Below are 17,642 nucleotides of genomic sequence, written 5' to 3' on the forward strand. Positions count from 1 at the left end.
AAAGAATGATTTTATTTCAACCAGGCCACACGCCTGTTGGTAGATCAACACTTCTCTAACAACTGATCGATACAGAACAGTTTTTTTCTGTGCAGTGCTGCTGTTGTCACATATGTAGTAGACTTGCCCCGTGGCGGCCATGTTAGCTGGGGAAACTGTCAAATCAAAGGCACTGTGAAAGTTTGGATATTAGCTTAGCATTGCCTAATCCTGGAATTATGGCTGCCGTTTACTGGAACAAGTTCACCTGATGTATATACTGTAGTTATATTTTTTTGGTTTTTTTTTTATTGGGCTTGAGGAAGGGCTAAAATAGGCCAGTACTAAATAAGTCAAGCAGCAAATTGTACCATCTTGACTTACTTTCAACAGTAAATGAGTCATGGTTGGCCGCAAAATGACCGTGCCCCCGCCGAGATGGGTAAGGAGAATTTTTCGGGTTGACTTTTCCTTCAAAGTCGCTCTCATAGTGTAAAAGACTGGAGCCTTAAGATTTAAGCAAATGATGTACTCTGTGATTAATCGAGACACAAGATCAATTTGAGCCGAGGACGCTAGTTGAGAAAATGAGGAACGTTAAGGGAGAAAATGAAGGGAAACGATGAGGTGTTGACAGAACCGGGAGAACTTGAAGAGAGTCCATAAGAGGATGGTGGCGATGCCTATATAGGTCACAAAACAATTGGACTGGGGAATTTTTGAAAAGGGAGACAACTTTTTAAAATAATGACAATTGAGACGTCAGTGACAAGCGCCACGAGAATAAAAATGCAGGAAGGGGTACTCGGGTCCAAATGAGTCTGTGGAGGACTCACAATAACAAATGGGCAGAGATTGTCAGTGTAACGGCGCAGCGAGCGGCGCAAAACAAAGTATTATCAAATGGAAATCATGGCGGGATGCTGTGAGCAAACGACCTTCCCGTCTCCATTGACAGAGTGCCGGCTTACTGTTAGTGGAGCCATCGCCAATCATCTAAGCCTTTGCATCCATACAGTACAGCTTTGCTACTATCCTATTGAATTGTAATCTGCAATATCAGCCAGAGCAGCGCATGATTGAATGCGATATTAGCTTTTTATTGTGCACACTTGTAAGGGAAGACGATGCAATATTTACACATGCTGGCACACAGCCACTGGACACCATTAAAAGCGTTCTAATATTATACATTGATCATAAGCCTATTTTTGAACGGTGCTGGAGTGTGAGGATTTAATGAATGTTTTTTTCTCCATCTGTTGTGTCACTTCCCAGACGGTCTTTCACAGATTGGGTTGTGTGAAAATGAAGAACAAATGTACAAAATATAATCAAACAATTGTCTTTAGATGGCCTTTTGACGGATTTATCGTGGGATTAAATCAGGCATGTCCTTCTCTGCACACAGTGTGGTCACTTGGTGCTAAAATATGAGCAGCCATGTCACCTAGCTGCAAAGTAGCAGCATCGCCAATTACACGTTGAGATCTTTTCGTCAGAAGTCCAGCCTAATGAAGAGCTTCGTGGTTTCTTCTACAAAACCATCTGACCACCATCTGCGGGATGATGGGATATTGGTATGCAGCAGTAGGTGGGCCAGATGGGTGCCACCTTTCTTTTCCCAATCAGTGTCATTATGCTGTGTTGCAGGTTTTTCTAACACTTGTACAATTGAAACAATATTTGCTTAAGTGGGCGAAACATCAATACTGTTTTTTCACATCTTAACAGATTTTTAGAATGTGAGAGACAACCCACATGGTGGGGAAAGAAAATCAGCAAGTATTCATTTTGCTCTTATATATGTTGTAGTCGCAATAATTGACCTGTGGCGGGAATCATGGTGGAACAGGACATTCAGACTACCAGATTTACATGTACTGAGAAAGGGTAGTAGAAAAAATAGAAGACACTTAGCAAAATATTAGCTTGCTTGCTAACTACATTGAAAATGTATAAAAGGATACTAAACTTATTTTTCAGCAGTGAAAGTTAATATTTTGTCGTTACTTAAATTGTTAACTCATTATTTTAACGTACAGTTAATGCCTTAAAATCACATTTTATTTTAATCCTAAAAACCGTGTCATCATCATGTGATTGGCATTGTTTCCCGCCATGGTAGAGTTGGCGAGCAGAAGGATCAGCTCGGCTTGAAACAAATACACTAGTAAACTGTCATGTTTATTTTTGCTCATTCGTTATCCAAACCGTGCAAAAATGAGGCCTAAAAAAGTGAAGAGTATAAAGAAAAAAAATTGGATGCAGTTAAACCCCATAAAGACCAGTGTAGTCACACACATTTGATACTACACTATCTGTTGTGCACACAGCTGGCCACTGGGGGCAGCATAAGCCTACCATACATACTGTATACCTGTATATTGTACTCACGGTTAAGCTCCTCCCTTCTCAGAACAGAAGTCATATTAATGGTCCTTTGCAGAGGACAAGGATTGGATGCCTTTGAGTATTCTTGTCTCTCTGCATGTGTTGCAGCACTGTTGATATTCAGATTGAAAAGAAAAATTGGCCTAGATGGCTCATTTCTCTCTTTTCAAGCCCCCCCTATAAAGACCTGACCTGCACCACAATTTAGACCTGCTTTTAGTTGGTCTAAAAAAATAGTTCCATTTTTGACACCAAATTTTCCCGTGTCAAGGCATGTCAAAGAAAATGCCCTTGGTCCAAGCTCGCGGCCAGCATGGCACAGTGCCACTTGCAAAATAGTTTAGCCTGTTGGTTCGCAATCTTTTTTAATGATGTCTTGCCCCATTATTTATTTATTTATTTTTCCAGCCAAGTACCCTCTAACATTTTGGATGAAAAAAAAACAAAAACTTAACACATTGTTGTGCCTCTCGTGTCTGATTAACTCAAACTTTGAAACACAATTTGAAGCTGTATCTCTAAGTGTATTTTATTCATAAACTCCAGAAGATAGAATAACGTGTATCACGTGTTTTACTTCTGGTTTGTCGACTGAAGATTGCGTCACCCTTGACAATGCACACCTGTATAAAACTAACCAAAAATAAGACAACATTTTGCACCATAATCACTATAACACAATTTAGCAATAAGTAGCTTCATGTTCCAATAAATTTGTTCTAAATTTGAAAAGAAAAATTGGCTTATACCTTCAGATCCCAGCTAAAATTTCGAGTGATACCTATTAAAGTGCCTATACGTACTCATTTTAGAACCTCTGCCCCCAAAATTAAAAGTTCGCACTGTTTCAGAAAGCCCAATGTCCTCACTTTCATTTTGCTTTTCAGTTGGGATCCAACCCAGTACAAGAGCACTTTAGCCACGCGCCTATGTAGTGAACAAAACGACAAACTCTGCATGCAACTGAAAACAACAGCAACAAGAAAATCATTTTTTATTTTGTCACGTGAGCCGCCAAAGCCAGATACTGCTTATTAGGGAGGAGGGAGGGAGTCAGAGAGGAGGAGGGAGCTTGTGAGAGTAACCAGCAGCCTGTACCTACACACTCTGACTCTTAGGAGGAGACACACACGGGTAGAGCGAGCCAGAGAGGAAGAGAGAGGCTGTGCTGGAGCAAAACAATAAAACAGCTCCAACTACACCAGAGGAGGAGTTGAGGAGTACACTGACACCGCTGCGAGCTCGACATCTCCACCACCACCACCACCACCACCACCTCTTCCATCGCCTGTGCCGCCAACTCCAAGAGCCATGTATCTCAACAGGGAAGAGAACAATAGCAAAGGTAAGCCAAGGAGGTGGGTTTGAGGGTGACACTTTCAAGGTGTTTCACCAAAGACGGGACTCGGAGGAGGGGCGCGCGCGCGCGCATCCTTCCTCGCCGTCCTTTTGACACCGTGCTGGCTTCTCAAAGTGTGTGTGGGGCTCCTATTATGTAATGTGGCAAGTGTGCATCGTGCCCATACGGTGAGATGCGCGTGCGTTGCTGACCTGTTGTCGGGGCGTGCGTGTGAGATTGCAATGTTTTGCATATGTTTAAGGACAACACTGTGCAAGGTCAAATCCCCCCGTCTCAACCACTCCTCCCTTCCATGTAACCCAAAGTGCAATGTTTGTAAAAAACGAAAAAAAATCCTGCAAATGGATTTCTCTTTACTGGGGGGGAGACCAGTGCAGCAGCCATGGGGGTGTAAGGGGGTGTTTGTGTGTGTGTGTGGTTAGAAAGGGGAGGGGGGCATATTTGAGTAATCTCCCACGTGTTTCTGAGGCGTGATTTCTCTTCTCATCACACGCCACTAGTGGCCCCTGCTGTTAGAACGCTGCACATAATACTAATTGCAGCCTAAAAAAAATCTTCAGGTTAGAATAACACCTGCTGCTGCAGAGAAGCCGGAGGAGGAGGATGAGAAAAAGGAGGGTGTGCAAAAAGAAAAAAGGCAGAGTGGGAGGAGCCCTTTTTGTTCATTTCACTGGACAACAGCAGAGTACAGTAGTGTACGTGCATGCATGTGCAGGAGGCAGAGCATATCGGATGCGAGATGTGGGCATATCTATTTTTGTCCTGCAACTTAGAGGAAGGAAGCTTTTACATGTTATATTTTTACATGCCTTTACAATGCAGGATTTACCACATGATGGGACTTCTAAGGGAATGACTGATTGTTGCGCAATAAATGTGTTGGCACATACTGATGGCTGCTTGGAATTTTTTTTTCACTGTTCAGAGGTTCCTGCCATCTCTGTAGGGATCCTAAAGGTGTTCGTTGGGGTTGAAGCCAGGGGTCTGTAGACCACAATCATGCTGAAAGTCTGAAAGATTCATGTGGCTCATGCGGTCTCGTCCAGTGGTTGTCAAACGGGAGAATTTGAGAATTTTAACAAGGTTTCTCTATAAGGTATTAGGGAATCCGATTTTTTTTTTTTTAAATATTGTGTCAGAAACACAATGCATGTTTTCGAATAAAGAGCAAATTGACTGGAACATGAATCAACTTTTTCCTCAATTGTGTTATAATGACTACTTTGTTTTGTTAAGTTTATACGCATGTGTATTGTTATTGGTGATGCAAATTTCCGGCACACTAGCCAAAAATGAAGCAGAAATTGTTGTACAATTTATCTTTGGGAGTTACTTGAATAAAATACGTCAAGAGATAGTTTGGAAACCACTGGTCAAGTAGATCCCCTTATCATTCTATTAAGATCAGGATGTGTCCCAATACTTTTGACTCCACTGTTATGTTTACTCAAATATGTTTCAGTAATTCACAATCCTTTTAACAGGTTATATAGGATAATATTTTTTTTTGTTAGTTGTCTGTGCGATAAAATGTACATCAGTGGCTTCTCTTGAGTTTTTTTTTTGTTGACCATTGAGTATCATAATCGAAAGTCGCATAATGTTGGCGCCCACAGACGCAATAAAAAATGATACCAGATATTGTCACTTATGCAGTAATCCTATCATTTATCATAGTTACATTCCCACAATAGAAGAAATCCATGAAGTAGCAAACAGGTATTTAAATAGATCTGAAAGACTGATGGATACATTTCATCTCCAACTATCAATACAAAATATGCATATGACTTGAAGGTAGTGTTTTTTTCCACTTGCGGTGTCTATCCACACAATATATACCACGGTAATTATGTATGCATGTATGCTTTTAAAAGGTGGGTCAATTGAAAAGATTTGACACAGTATCTATTTCCTGACTGTAGAATTAGCCATTGCGTTATTGGCATGATGACTGTGTGTGAGACAGGCAGGTGTGCTAATGACGTACTTTTGATTACTATAATTTGTTACCGTTTGTTTAATGAAGCCATTGAGAGAACACCAGCAGCTTTTTTCCATCCTTCTTCTGTCTAGACCATCTATCGCGGATTGCAGTGTGTTCTAACTAGCGATGCTAGGCTACTGTACGCTAATGATGTTTATGAGAGATATGCGGGTGAATAATCTAAAAAAGCGTGCGGCGCACTACGACTGTCTGATAAGACTGTCGGATCCGCCTTACAGTGACAATTATTTCTAAATCAACATTACTATATGGAGTTATACTGTACAAGTCCGTGTAAAAAAATAAGTTTTGGTCTATTGTCAGGCCTCTTGATCAAATCATGTTTATAGGCACGTATATTTTTTTTTGTAGGTTACTTACATGATTACCAGGACATAATATTTGGTACGCACCCTTTCTTTCATTAAAAATTCTTCCTCAAAGTTCTTCTCAATGTCGTTCCCACGTTAGTTGTGGTCTACGAAGTTGGTTCCGGCGATTAGCCGTTGCTCCTCGACTAGCTTGTATACCTGTCAAGTTGCACGTGTTTTTTAAGCACGCACGCTGTACCTTGCGATCTGTTCTGCCAGCGAGTTTGTATTTTCCTATGTACGCAGGTAAAACCCTGGTTATGATAGCCCTAATATATTCATTAAGAAAATACGTTAGTTGTAAATACTAAACCAATCAGCATTACTCCAAAACATGTCAAAAGATTAAAACCTTGCGAATTGATTTGGTATTATAATTATTTATTCATTTAAGATGATTAAAGTTTGCAACTCTTGTTTTGAAAGGCTGGTAGAGAGGTAACACCAATGACGCGTGACCACAAATACGCACTTGACTTTTTCCTTCTGCTCTTGTTGAAGAAAGCCAGTTGTGCACTAAGTCTCGACGAGCATCTGTTAAACAATGGGGAGAAAAATTGCTGGAAGCTATTTATTCAAAGCTTTTTTTTTTGTGCCACAAATGAGATTTTTGTGTATTTTGGCAACCCGTTCTTACTGTGCTATTAAGTTTATTTATGTAGCAAAGATCGCTGTTAAGATGATAATGCGTTGGCAAAGAAAAATACATTGCTAACGTTCCGTTTGCCACTTTTTGTTTTTATCTTGTGCACGCTCTACAAATTCTGTGTTAGTTTATATAGAGTTATGTGAGGGCGAATGACATCTTTCATGAGCAGCTCGTTTGTTAGCAATAACGTTTTTTTGTCACGGATACAAGTCGGTACGCCAATGCGTGCAGTAAGGGAACATGACGTTATGCCTCAGTGATTTTTGCTTTTTGCGTGCATACCTGCATACCACTTATGTGCACCTCTGCTTCTAGGCGGTCTTTAGAGTGACGTGTGTTAGTGACCAATTTAAGTCCTGATGCGATTCTTTAAAGTCATTCAGACGTCAAGGTTCCATTTCACCTGGGCTGGCAGTGAAGGAGTTAAGTAAAGGGGACTCTACTTGATTGACATGTAACTAATTGACTCGGTTAAAAAGGGCGTTCTTGTGTGGCGGGTGTTTCCCTCACTGCTCCTTGATATTCGTCTCATGTCTCGAGGTGGCGTGCCACGGCGAGGGAGCAAGGTCCACTTGGGAGATATTGATTACGGAGGATTAAGGGGAGCATCGAGTTCAAAAAGGTTGATCATATGTGTCAAATCCCCGGCAGAAATATGATGGGGTGCGTCAATACAGAAGAGAAACGTAGGGAGGAGAGGAGGCGGGACCGCCTAGATAATGTGGCACTCTTATCGTCGCTACAGTCGGACGACTTAATGGTTTCTTATTTATACCCACCGGGAAACAATCAAGAGCTATTTGGACTATTGGCTGATGTTCAAAATGCACTACGATGTTTGTTTGCCTTAAAGCAACCATATGTAATTGGGCTCTTGGAATGATACAGATGTCTGACAACATTTCTTACTACAGCTTTTAAGATGTGACGATTTGAAATGGTTTTTGCCTTTGACGGGGTAATTACATTCCCCTCTGTTTACAGGTGACTGTTTTTGACTGCAAACAAATTAAGGTGTTTTATCCCGAACACACCAATTTTTAACATCAGAGCTAGTTTTAAAAATGAAATTTAAGGCTTGTAGGGCTTTTTTGGAAAGTTGTGTTTTTCGATAATATACAGTAGGCACTAGGCCTATATTATGAAGTTCTTTATGAAGTTCAAAAGTTTCCTTCCTTTCTATTTGAAAGATCCAGGTGCTAATATTGTCTTTAATGAAAGCCCATTAACAACTAAATCAATGTGTTTTTAAGCATATAACTAGCATCAGTCATTCGGCCACTAGGAGGTGGTACACCAAGACAACAAATGAAGCTATATTTTAACATGGTTTTTGCATGTGGATTTCTTTTCCCTTTTATTGAAGTACTGCCGCGCTATGACAGGTCCACTAATAATCGTTGAAAATTACTTTATCTTACTTACTTTATTTATTACTTAATCTTTTGAAATTGGAAATGAACCTAAACATTTCACAATCTTTACTTTTTCTGGGAGTCGTTCTCACTTTACTGCCTTTGCAACATTGCATATGTCTGCAAGAAAAGTTTGTGTAGAAAACGGTTGTGCAAACATGTCTCTGGGATTAGAGGTGGAGGAGGTATTCAGTCAACCTAACTTAGTTGACTTACCCCACTTGGTCAACATTTCCCCTCCTAGCTCTCGTGACATTTATACAAACAGTACACTACCACACATAATGAGTTGCTCCTCCATTTCTCAAGTCTGAAAGCCACTTAGGAAATAAGCTCAACCTAGCACTGCCACAGTTGATCACACACATATGTTGAAGTATTGAAGTATTAATTATTGAACAGGGATAACAATTAGGATAGTGGGACCTGGTGTTTTTCCGAGCACATCTGAAAAAAAAAACCCTAGCTATCAAAATGCCTGTATCATAGAAATTAAACTTTTTGAAGCTTGTAACTATGTCACAATGTTAATTTCTCACCCTAAACACCCTCACAGTGTTATTTTTCTTCATTGTTGCATTTCACCTGAGTAGATGAACACAACTTGCGACAGGCAGTATGAAGATACAAGGCCCTTGTACGGCCTTTACACAACCCCCCGGCCGGGCAAGAGTAAATATAACGCCACCTTTCTTACCAGCTTTTATGTTTTAACTTTCATTTTCATTCCAGGGTTGGGGAGGAGAGATTTTGCACCGAGTTGGCACAGTAAATGGCAACGTTTGGTTTATTAGTTACATTGTTTTAGTGCAGAAAACGTCCAATGTTTGGGAGCGCGCGGCCAGACAATTAACGTTTGTAGTAAATAATTCACCCGCAGGCGGAATAAATAGTGGTTTTCCAGAGGGGACAGATTTAATAGGAGAAACTGTTAATTTGTGTGCTCTCTTGGCACCTCTTTTCCTTTATTGGCAAATCCAGTTCATTTCAATATCAGTAAAACGCCCGCTTTTTGCTTCTTCATTCACTCGGCATTTGACTCCCTTTACTCATTGCTACAACGTTAACTTTGTTGTTGTTTCGTCATGGCGGTCGGTATCAGAACAAAGTCACAAAGGGGGCGCGGCAACCACACGATGAGAGGTGGGTTTTCAGTGAACAGGCCGTTTCACATAGAAATCCAGCCATCAAAAAGTCGCACGCGCCAAGGGTAGGATTCCATCATTTATATGCATATATCTGGTCTTTGTAAAAAGCTACTCTTGCTCTTGGTCAATTGGAGACTAATTTCTCTCGTTTGAGTTGTCACATGATTGTGTGTTTCTCGGCAGCACGCAGCAAGTGTTAGAAATGATCATGAAAGCCACATCGCCAAAGCGACGAACACAATTAGAAGAGGTTCCCTACTTGCAAAAACTGCAAAGTTTGTTTTCCAGCTCAAGCCACACCGTCAGCGTGGTGTTTTATTTTTTTATTTTATTTTTTTCAAATCATTCACTCTCATTTTATCTCAGACTGAGAGCTCGTGCATTGGGAACAAATTGCCACAGATTTATTAGATGAGTGCTATGGCACCCTGCACTATCTACCTCTTGAATATGATTTATATTTAATTCTGTCAGGGTTCTTGTTGATTTAAGTTGACGCTATTTCACAGATATGGGCGCAGCTCCAAGCCTCCAGCCAGGGGTACTGATCCAAATGACTTATTTTTGGCACACAGGACTTGCACTAAGACAGCTCTTCAGGTAGAGTGCATTATATTCAGGGACTTTTGGCAAGATGCGCTTGCATTTAATCCTCTTGCAACACATAGATTTTCATCCAAATAAGTGAATTTATGATTTCAATACATTTTATTATTTTTTATTCTTTCAAAAAAAAAACATTTAGAGGTTTTACAAAATATCCATCAACATATTGATAACTTTTTGCACAGAGTTATGTTGGTGCATTGTTGATGATTCAATCATTACTTGTTTACTTCGAGTACAATCACCATGATACACAAAAACATTTTTTTGCTACCTGGTTTTATCACCTTCCCAAACATTTTTTAAGTCATGCTGAGTCTAATATGTGTGATACTAATTCACACATTCTATTATCATGAAACTCTTGTCCTTACTGCCGCGGTAAGATTTCAGGTAAGTAATTTGCATTTAAAACTCTCGGTTAATTAATGTACATTCATTGACCACTAGGAAGAGACATTTTAGAGACAGACAACCTTTTAGCATCGCTTAAGGATCATTCTTATGAAAGATATAGATTTTCTGCTTGTCAAGCCTCTAATACAGTATGAATAAAGCATGATAATCGTCCAGGCGATAACCATAGATTGATTAGAAGTGAACATGTATGCCTCATTGAATTAATTTATCAATTCTTAATATTCATATTTTCCCGAGAGAGCCTATACATGATTGTATTAAGGTCTACTGCCTAAACAAGTGGGATGCTGCATCAAGATGGGGCATTTGACTTTATTTCTGTGATCAACTATGTGGAAAATTGCTAATTGCCCCCCCTTTTCCGCCCCCAAGAAAGATCCCTGCATCTACAGAATTTTCAATAGTGCTTATCTTGTTCAGGGTAATGAGGAGCTGGAACCTATCCCAGCTGACTTCTGGACTGGTTGCAACTAATCACGCAGAATATATAGAGACAGAGACCCATTTACACTCACATTCACACATCATGGAGTGGAAATTGAACCCACATTGCCTGCAGGAAAGTCAGGCAAGTGAATTGTTACACCATCAGTGCTTTCTGGAGCAAAGAGGATTTCTGTAGTTGGTAGAAACCACTAAGAAAAGTAGCTTAATCCTCATTTTTTTTTTTTTTAAAGGAACAAATGATGAAATACTTTGGAAGTTGGGATAATCACTATAATAACTGAATGTTGTGAAATTCAGTTTCCTTCACTGCTGTGTTGATAAATGAACATACACGATTGATTGATTTATTGATTGGATTGAACATTTAAACACCATAAAAACGGAAGCACAAAATTCAAGCCCATCAATATATATATATATATATATATATATATATATATATATATATATATATATATATATATATATTATAGTTTATTGCAGGTTCTATTAGTTCCAATTGTTTCTCTATGTAATGCATTTTAATTAATATTTCTGGAATGGAAAATTATCTTTGCTGGTACATTTCCTTTTGGAAATACTGTATTACAATTCGGGTTGAGGCAGACTTTTTGGAACACTAAAACCTAGGTTCCATCTTATTCTGAAAAAAAGTCATAAACATGAGCGGATGATTACTAAACATTAGGAGTTGTGGTCATCAGTTCTGGCCTTCAAGTGATTATCTTTAAGGTAAAAGATCAGACAAGATATGATTACTAAAGTCATCCTTTGCCTTGTTTTTCCCACCTCTTCTTATTTACCTCACACTGTACCATTTGTGTGTGATTGCTGTATTGATATCAGATGTGCTCTGGAAAATGTCATATTACACAACAGCAGGCTGAAGGGAATTAGATTGAGTTTGCGCATGCCATGTGCAAACACAATTCCTCCAGAGACCTTCCGAGATGTGCGCGGTGCAGGAATTGGCTCAGGAATGGCGTAATTGCATGAGCGCATAATCAGCGCATCAATTTGACATTTAATAGATCTCTTCGTCACTTCAGCTTAAGTTTATTTAGCGCTGAATGAATAGTCAAAATGGTTAATAGGCTCCGATTTATGATACAGATGGAAGTGTGGCGTGCTAAGCCATTGGGAAAACCTCAAGAGATGTTTTAGAGTCAGAGGAGTTGGCTTACAATGGCGTCATGGCGGCAATTAGATGCTTTTGTTGGAACACCTGCAAAGAAACGCTGATTTGAACCTGCTTGTCATGCTCCAGTGGAACAGGAAGTTGATGGCATTCAGCTGGGTCTGTGAAGAGCCACAATCGGTTTGTGATAGAACAGGAAGCGACCTCAAATATGATGAATGTGAAAGTGACCTTTATTATTTTTTTTCAACTTGTTTGTTTAAATTGATAATCAAAATGCTTCATTGCTTGTTTGTCTGACAGGAAGTCGTCTCAGAAAACAGAAATAAGACTTGTTGATAAAGGGTTTGAAAAGCTGGAGTTATTTTTGTGACTGACTCTCACTATGCTGACTTGATTGCTGAGGAGCAGGTGGGTAAGCGCTCTCTCACACGCTCTCTCTATTTCTAGCCGTCTCTTTTTAGTCCCTTTCTGCCATCTTCTGTCCCTTCCTTCGGTGTGTCTTGGGGACAGAGTACGAAAAAAGGGAACTACGTTGCTTAACATCAGCTGGCCGAGCCAGAGTGACAGAAAGCAAGCGGATGAGAGGCAGACGATGGAGTTGGGAGTGAGCACGAAAAGATGGAGGGAGCAAGCGGGAGAGAGAGTGAGAAGCAAAGAACAAGCCCTAGAGTGCTAGCCAGTCAAGGTCACGCAGAGGAGAGGAGAGGAGAGGCGCGAAGAGGAGAGGAGAGGAGAGGAGAGGAGAGGAGAGGAGAGGAGAGGAGCGGAGAGGAGAGGAGAGGAGAGGCCTGGTGTGTACATCTGCCTGTGTGCTTGCAAGAGGAGGTCGACTTAGTAAAGAGAGAAGTTATTGATTAAGTCTGGGATGGGGGTGGGATGGAGAAAGAAAACAGTCAAAGATGAAAAGATCTTGTATTATGGATGCACAACACTGGCATCGTACTTAAGATTCTCTTTAGTCCTGTTCTAGTTATTTCTTTATTTATACAAGGGTTGTGAATCTGTTGTGAATGTTGTGTAACAGTTGAGTCCTGTGGTGGGAATCATGTCATACCCCCAATACACACACACACACGCACACACACACCCACACACACGCACACACACACACTCTCCCCATTTGCTGACCTCTGCTGTCACGTTGGACTTCATCAGATTTTTCATCATCAATTTCATCGCTGTTTTGCTCTGTAGCGTGTAACTATACAGTGGACCCTCGTCATACGAAATTAATCCGTCCAGGAGCTGGGATCGTAAGTGAAATCGTCGTATGCTATGCTAATTAGCTAATGCGTATAAAACTCCAGGTAAAAACATGAACATTTTATATATACATATTTAAAGTTAGTTACAAAATAGTATAGTAAGTGCTACTTATCTATAATATACATGTATATTATTCAATAACATCAATTATATATATATATATATATATATATATAATATATAAAATGTATGTATGTATATCATATTCCTTAGCCAGGGTAGCCTCGGCTAGCCAGCATCATTTCTCTCCTAATCATCTTGTTATTCTCTCTTTAACATCACAAGCAATCTTGGGACTCATGGCTAACCAATTCAAGATTGAATTAAGCACTAAAATTCACAATAAATTCGATAATGTAAGAACTGAAACGAAATCGGCATCTTAGTGACACCGTGACGCCGAACAATAGCAGACCAGCATCCTAGTGATGCCGACCAGTAGCAGACCAGCATTTTAGTGATGTCTGCAGTGACGCATGTAGCGACATGTATGACATTTAACACAGAGGTGTCAAATCAACAGCTCAATCAATTAAAATGCTTGCTAATTACATCAGTTTTTATGCATTGGTATGATTGAGTTGTTGAGGGTTGTTGAGAGTTGGAAAACAAAAGTCAATCATACTCTGAGGTGGACATTGATAGGCTGTCTTTTTGTATACTAAGTAAATCAATTGAATTTAATACCCAGCCCTGTCTTACATTACGGCAGCTATATTAGCGTGGGAAATGTTTCCTTACTTAAATAAAGGTGTGTAGTGACGTGAATTTACTGACACGCCCACCTTCATGACGCGAGAACACAAAGTTGATGAGTTTTTACGAAATGCTGTTGCAGTGGCAATCTAGTTTTCCAAGACGAAAAATACCGAATGCGGTGTAAGCCATTATTCTTTTGGTTTTCACCTGGAAAAAAAATCTTTTATGATTTGAAAATTTCTTGTATAGCGGGCCCTAGTATTCTTGTGTCAATGGAAATGTCTTTTTCTAGCCTGGGAGCTATAGACCACTAAACCAGATAACTGATTGCAGAACCAAGAATGGTGCCTATTGCTTGCCAGTAGATCCGACTGTATGGAGATAGTGGTGGACGTTCAGTTTTGATTGGCTCCATTGGAGTAATCACTCAGTGCTGCCTCTCCAAACACATTAGGCCTGTTTGCATGTCACACCCAGGAGAGATGGCGTGAGTAAGCTGTTGCCATAGTGGTTTGCAACACCGAGGGGCTGATTTGAAAGATCAGATGTGGCTCTGCAGGCGCGGCGACGCTATCTACTGCTTCTGCGCTGAGCTGTGATAACGTATGACCACCTCATTTGCACGTGGTCAAGGGGTCCCCCTTTTCCATTCCTTGGCCACCCTTGGGTCACTAGCAGCGCCGTAAGACACTTAGTGTAAATTTGTTCTTGTTCTGCATCCCCGCGTTGTTTTATCCCATTGGGGAATTGTTCCTTTTCACACTGTATTAGCCTATAAAAGGCAATCACCATCACTAATCCACGTGAAACCTCTCGCGGTCACAGAATCACTCTCAGTTGAAGACTACCAGCAAATGATCCTGTTGACAGACGTCATTACCATTTCGAAGGGTAATTAACACATTTCCACAGTATGATTTCATGCAGATGTAAGAGTCTCTGTTAAAATGTTCAAAGCTGTAATTTCACTAATCTTTAAAAGACTGTGGAGGTGACCCTTGGATGTGAAAATGGGCTCTGGTGAGACACACAGATGTGACAGAAGAAAGTCACTTGGCTGCAAGTTGAATTTGTGTTGACGTGGCGCTGCTCATCGATCAAAAGGTCGTCTTAACTTTAATGGTTTGGAAACCTCCACGGGTCTTTAAAGGAGTCACGCGCTTTGACAGTTTGTGTTCAAAAGAAAGAAAAGGAAAGGGAAGTGTGCGTCTTCAAATACAGGAACTAACTTTATCTTAGTCTAATGGAAGTCATTGAACTTAGGAATTCAATGTAAAATAGAAAAAAATCCTGGCGGATGCTTGGTTTCAGTACAGCATGTTCCCAAACTTAGTGTGCATGCTTGGACTCTTTTTTTTATTTTTATTTTTTTTTTGTCAGTGGGTATTTAGTAAGGATAGTGTGGTTTTGTGTAAGCCCCCTCCCCCCGGTATCTGGCAAGGTAGTGCGACTGACAGATTGGGCTGTGTGAGTGCCATCTCCTCAGCTTGGCTGCCTGAGCGTTTCTCCCTCGTTCTTCCTTCCTCGCTCCATCTCATCTCGCTATTAGCCTGCTTCAGTGGTGGCCAGCAGGGCAGGGGACATTTTGCTCACGTTATCTAGCTTAGACCCTCTCCCGGGATTAAGTCCACTCACTGTTCCATGACTGCCGCAACAATACCTGATGGGTCAGCCGCTTCCATCCCCACCCTTCTCACCATGCGCCCTCAGCACCTCGCAGCATGTCTTGGTGTGTCCTTGCATCGGTGTCAGACATTAGAAAAGCTGTTCAACACTCATGCCTCCTATACAAACCGTGACCTTAATAGAACGATTTCACATAGCTTAATAGGCTGTCTTCGTCAAGGAGTAGCTTGAGCAGAGTCTCCACCGAGCGCCTCGGTTCAGTTCAGCTGATTTCGTTTGAAATGGTAATCCTTGATTTGACTTGTGTTCCCAACATGACTGTGTGCAGGCGGGATGGTCGGAGCTGCATCATTTGCTCACGGCATCTGGATGGTATTCACGTGACGTCACAGGACCGTGCCAGTTGACTCGGCTGACGTTTTGGGGTCCTTCGGGCGTGTGAGCCAAAGTTAAAGCAGAGAAGCGCCCATGTTTCTAAAATGTTTTTCACTAAGCGCTTGACAATACTACACGCATGCGCCTTTCATAGGTGCAGCAATAGGTGAATAGCAAAGGATGTGAAAAGAAGCTTTTGTGGAATACCTGAATAGAGCTGGATTTTGCTTTCTCAGCAGCCCCAAAATTGAGATTGTAGTCAGGATGCATACAAAGGAACATGCTAGTTCTACATACTACTTGTGGCTAACTGCGTCTGGATCGTAATCTCAAAACAACAAAAAAATACAGAATTCAAAGGATGTTGTGAATATTTGATTTAAGCCATTTGGACAATTTTAAATGATAATAAAATTATCTTCATGAGTAATGATCAAAAATAATTATATAAACAGTACATAAGATAATCAATTAGGAGTCAATGCTTCAATTCTTCGTTGAAACTCAAGAAATAATATAAACCAAGTTTTTAGTGAGCATTAGGTATATAATGGTATTTTTAAAAACAGTATCTGTGTTTCAAGGTCTTTGCAATAATTCTGTGATATAAGACAGTATCAATTGCTAAGGGGGAGACAACATCAGAGAACAGACAAGTAGAAATGACATGTAGTGTTATTGTTTGAAGAAGCTTTAATTTTTATACACATACAAAAAAAAAGATTCTGCCAACCCCTCACTCTGTGAACCGAACTGAATGGCAGCACTGAAGGTGGTCCCTTCAGTGTGTTTGTCAAAATTGAGAAGCAGTGGCCTACCAGATCTCTAAGGAGCAGACCAGACTCTCTATGGAGGAATGATTTCAATCACTAGCCAAAATTTATAGCCGTCGAGTTGGAACATCAGCCAACCGACAAATCAACACTTTCACCTTTTGTCTCGTCTGTCTTGTCAAAAAAGAAAAGGAAAGCAGGAGATTTTTTTTTACTAAAGAAAACGTTCTTGCAACTCCTTGTTGCACAAAAGTGACTTATTTTCTGATGCTAAATCAGTGAGCAACAGTGTTTCCTGCTTTGCCCAGTCGGTATTGTGCCAAAGCATATGCCAATGGAACTTTACTAAAAAAAAAAAAAAAAAAGACGCAGAATGCAGAACAGTTATTGCAGTACCCTATGCCAGTGTTTCCTAACATTTATTCGGCCAAGGCACACATTTTACAATAAAAGGTGTTCCCGAGTTGTAAAAGAAAAGGCATCCAGCAGAGACTAGCCTTTCTTTTTATTTACCTGACTTATGATCCATATCCATGTCCAAATATGTAAGATCCAAGCGTTTGAAGCATTGTCCTTTTGAGCTTTGGTGAATGCATGGAGCGCCATGTGTGGTGAGATGGAGACGAGGAGGAGCAGGAGGTGGAGCAGGCAGAGAGGGAGGCGAGTAATGAGCCGAGCCAGGAGGGACAGATGAAGTGGGACATTGAGGGCCCAAATACACACTCGTGTCTTTCAGCTGAAATGTGCATTTACTGGGCTGATTGGTAAATTTAAAGTCTGCTGTGTTTGGGTGTGTGTGTGTGGGGGGGGTGCTCATGGGAATGAGCGTGATTGTGGCTGTTATGACTTTGCTGAAAGGAAACAAAAATCATATCACTGATGCCTGGAAGACACCGTTATTGTTCTCGCTTCCGCCCACTCCAAAAATGATCACTTTTATTGTTTTTGATTGCCCATCACTCATCTAACTTTTGTAAGCGCATCAT

The 17,642-nt window shown here is 40.6% G+C and overlaps 1 protein-coding gene across 1 annotated transcript in view; it reads left to right on the plus strand.

Moving 5' to 3' along the window:
- Positions 1 to 3,506: 3,506 nt before the first annotated feature.
- Positions 3,507 to 17,642, plus strand: part of LOC148422411 (synaptotagmin-7-like) — a 52,327-nt gene continuing 38,191 nt past the window's right edge. The window contains exon 1 of the mRNA XM_088416309.1: positions 3,507 to 3,718. Within this exon, the coding sequence (XP_088272435.1) occupies positions 3,685 to 3,718 (34 nt within the window). The 5' untranslated portion in view covers positions 3,507 to 3,684. The remainder of the gene's footprint in view (positions 3,719 to 17,642) is intronic.

The sequence above is a fragment of the Hippichthys cyanospilos genome, chromosome 6 (genome assembly GCF_059441005.1).
Source record: "Hippichthys cyanospilos isolate Australia breed blue-spotted pipefish chromosome 6, RoL_Hcya_1.0, whole genome shotgun sequence".
Classification (NCBI taxonomy): domain Eukaryota; kingdom Metazoa; phylum Chordata; class Actinopteri; order Syngnathiformes; family Syngnathidae; genus Hippichthys; species Hippichthys cyanospilos.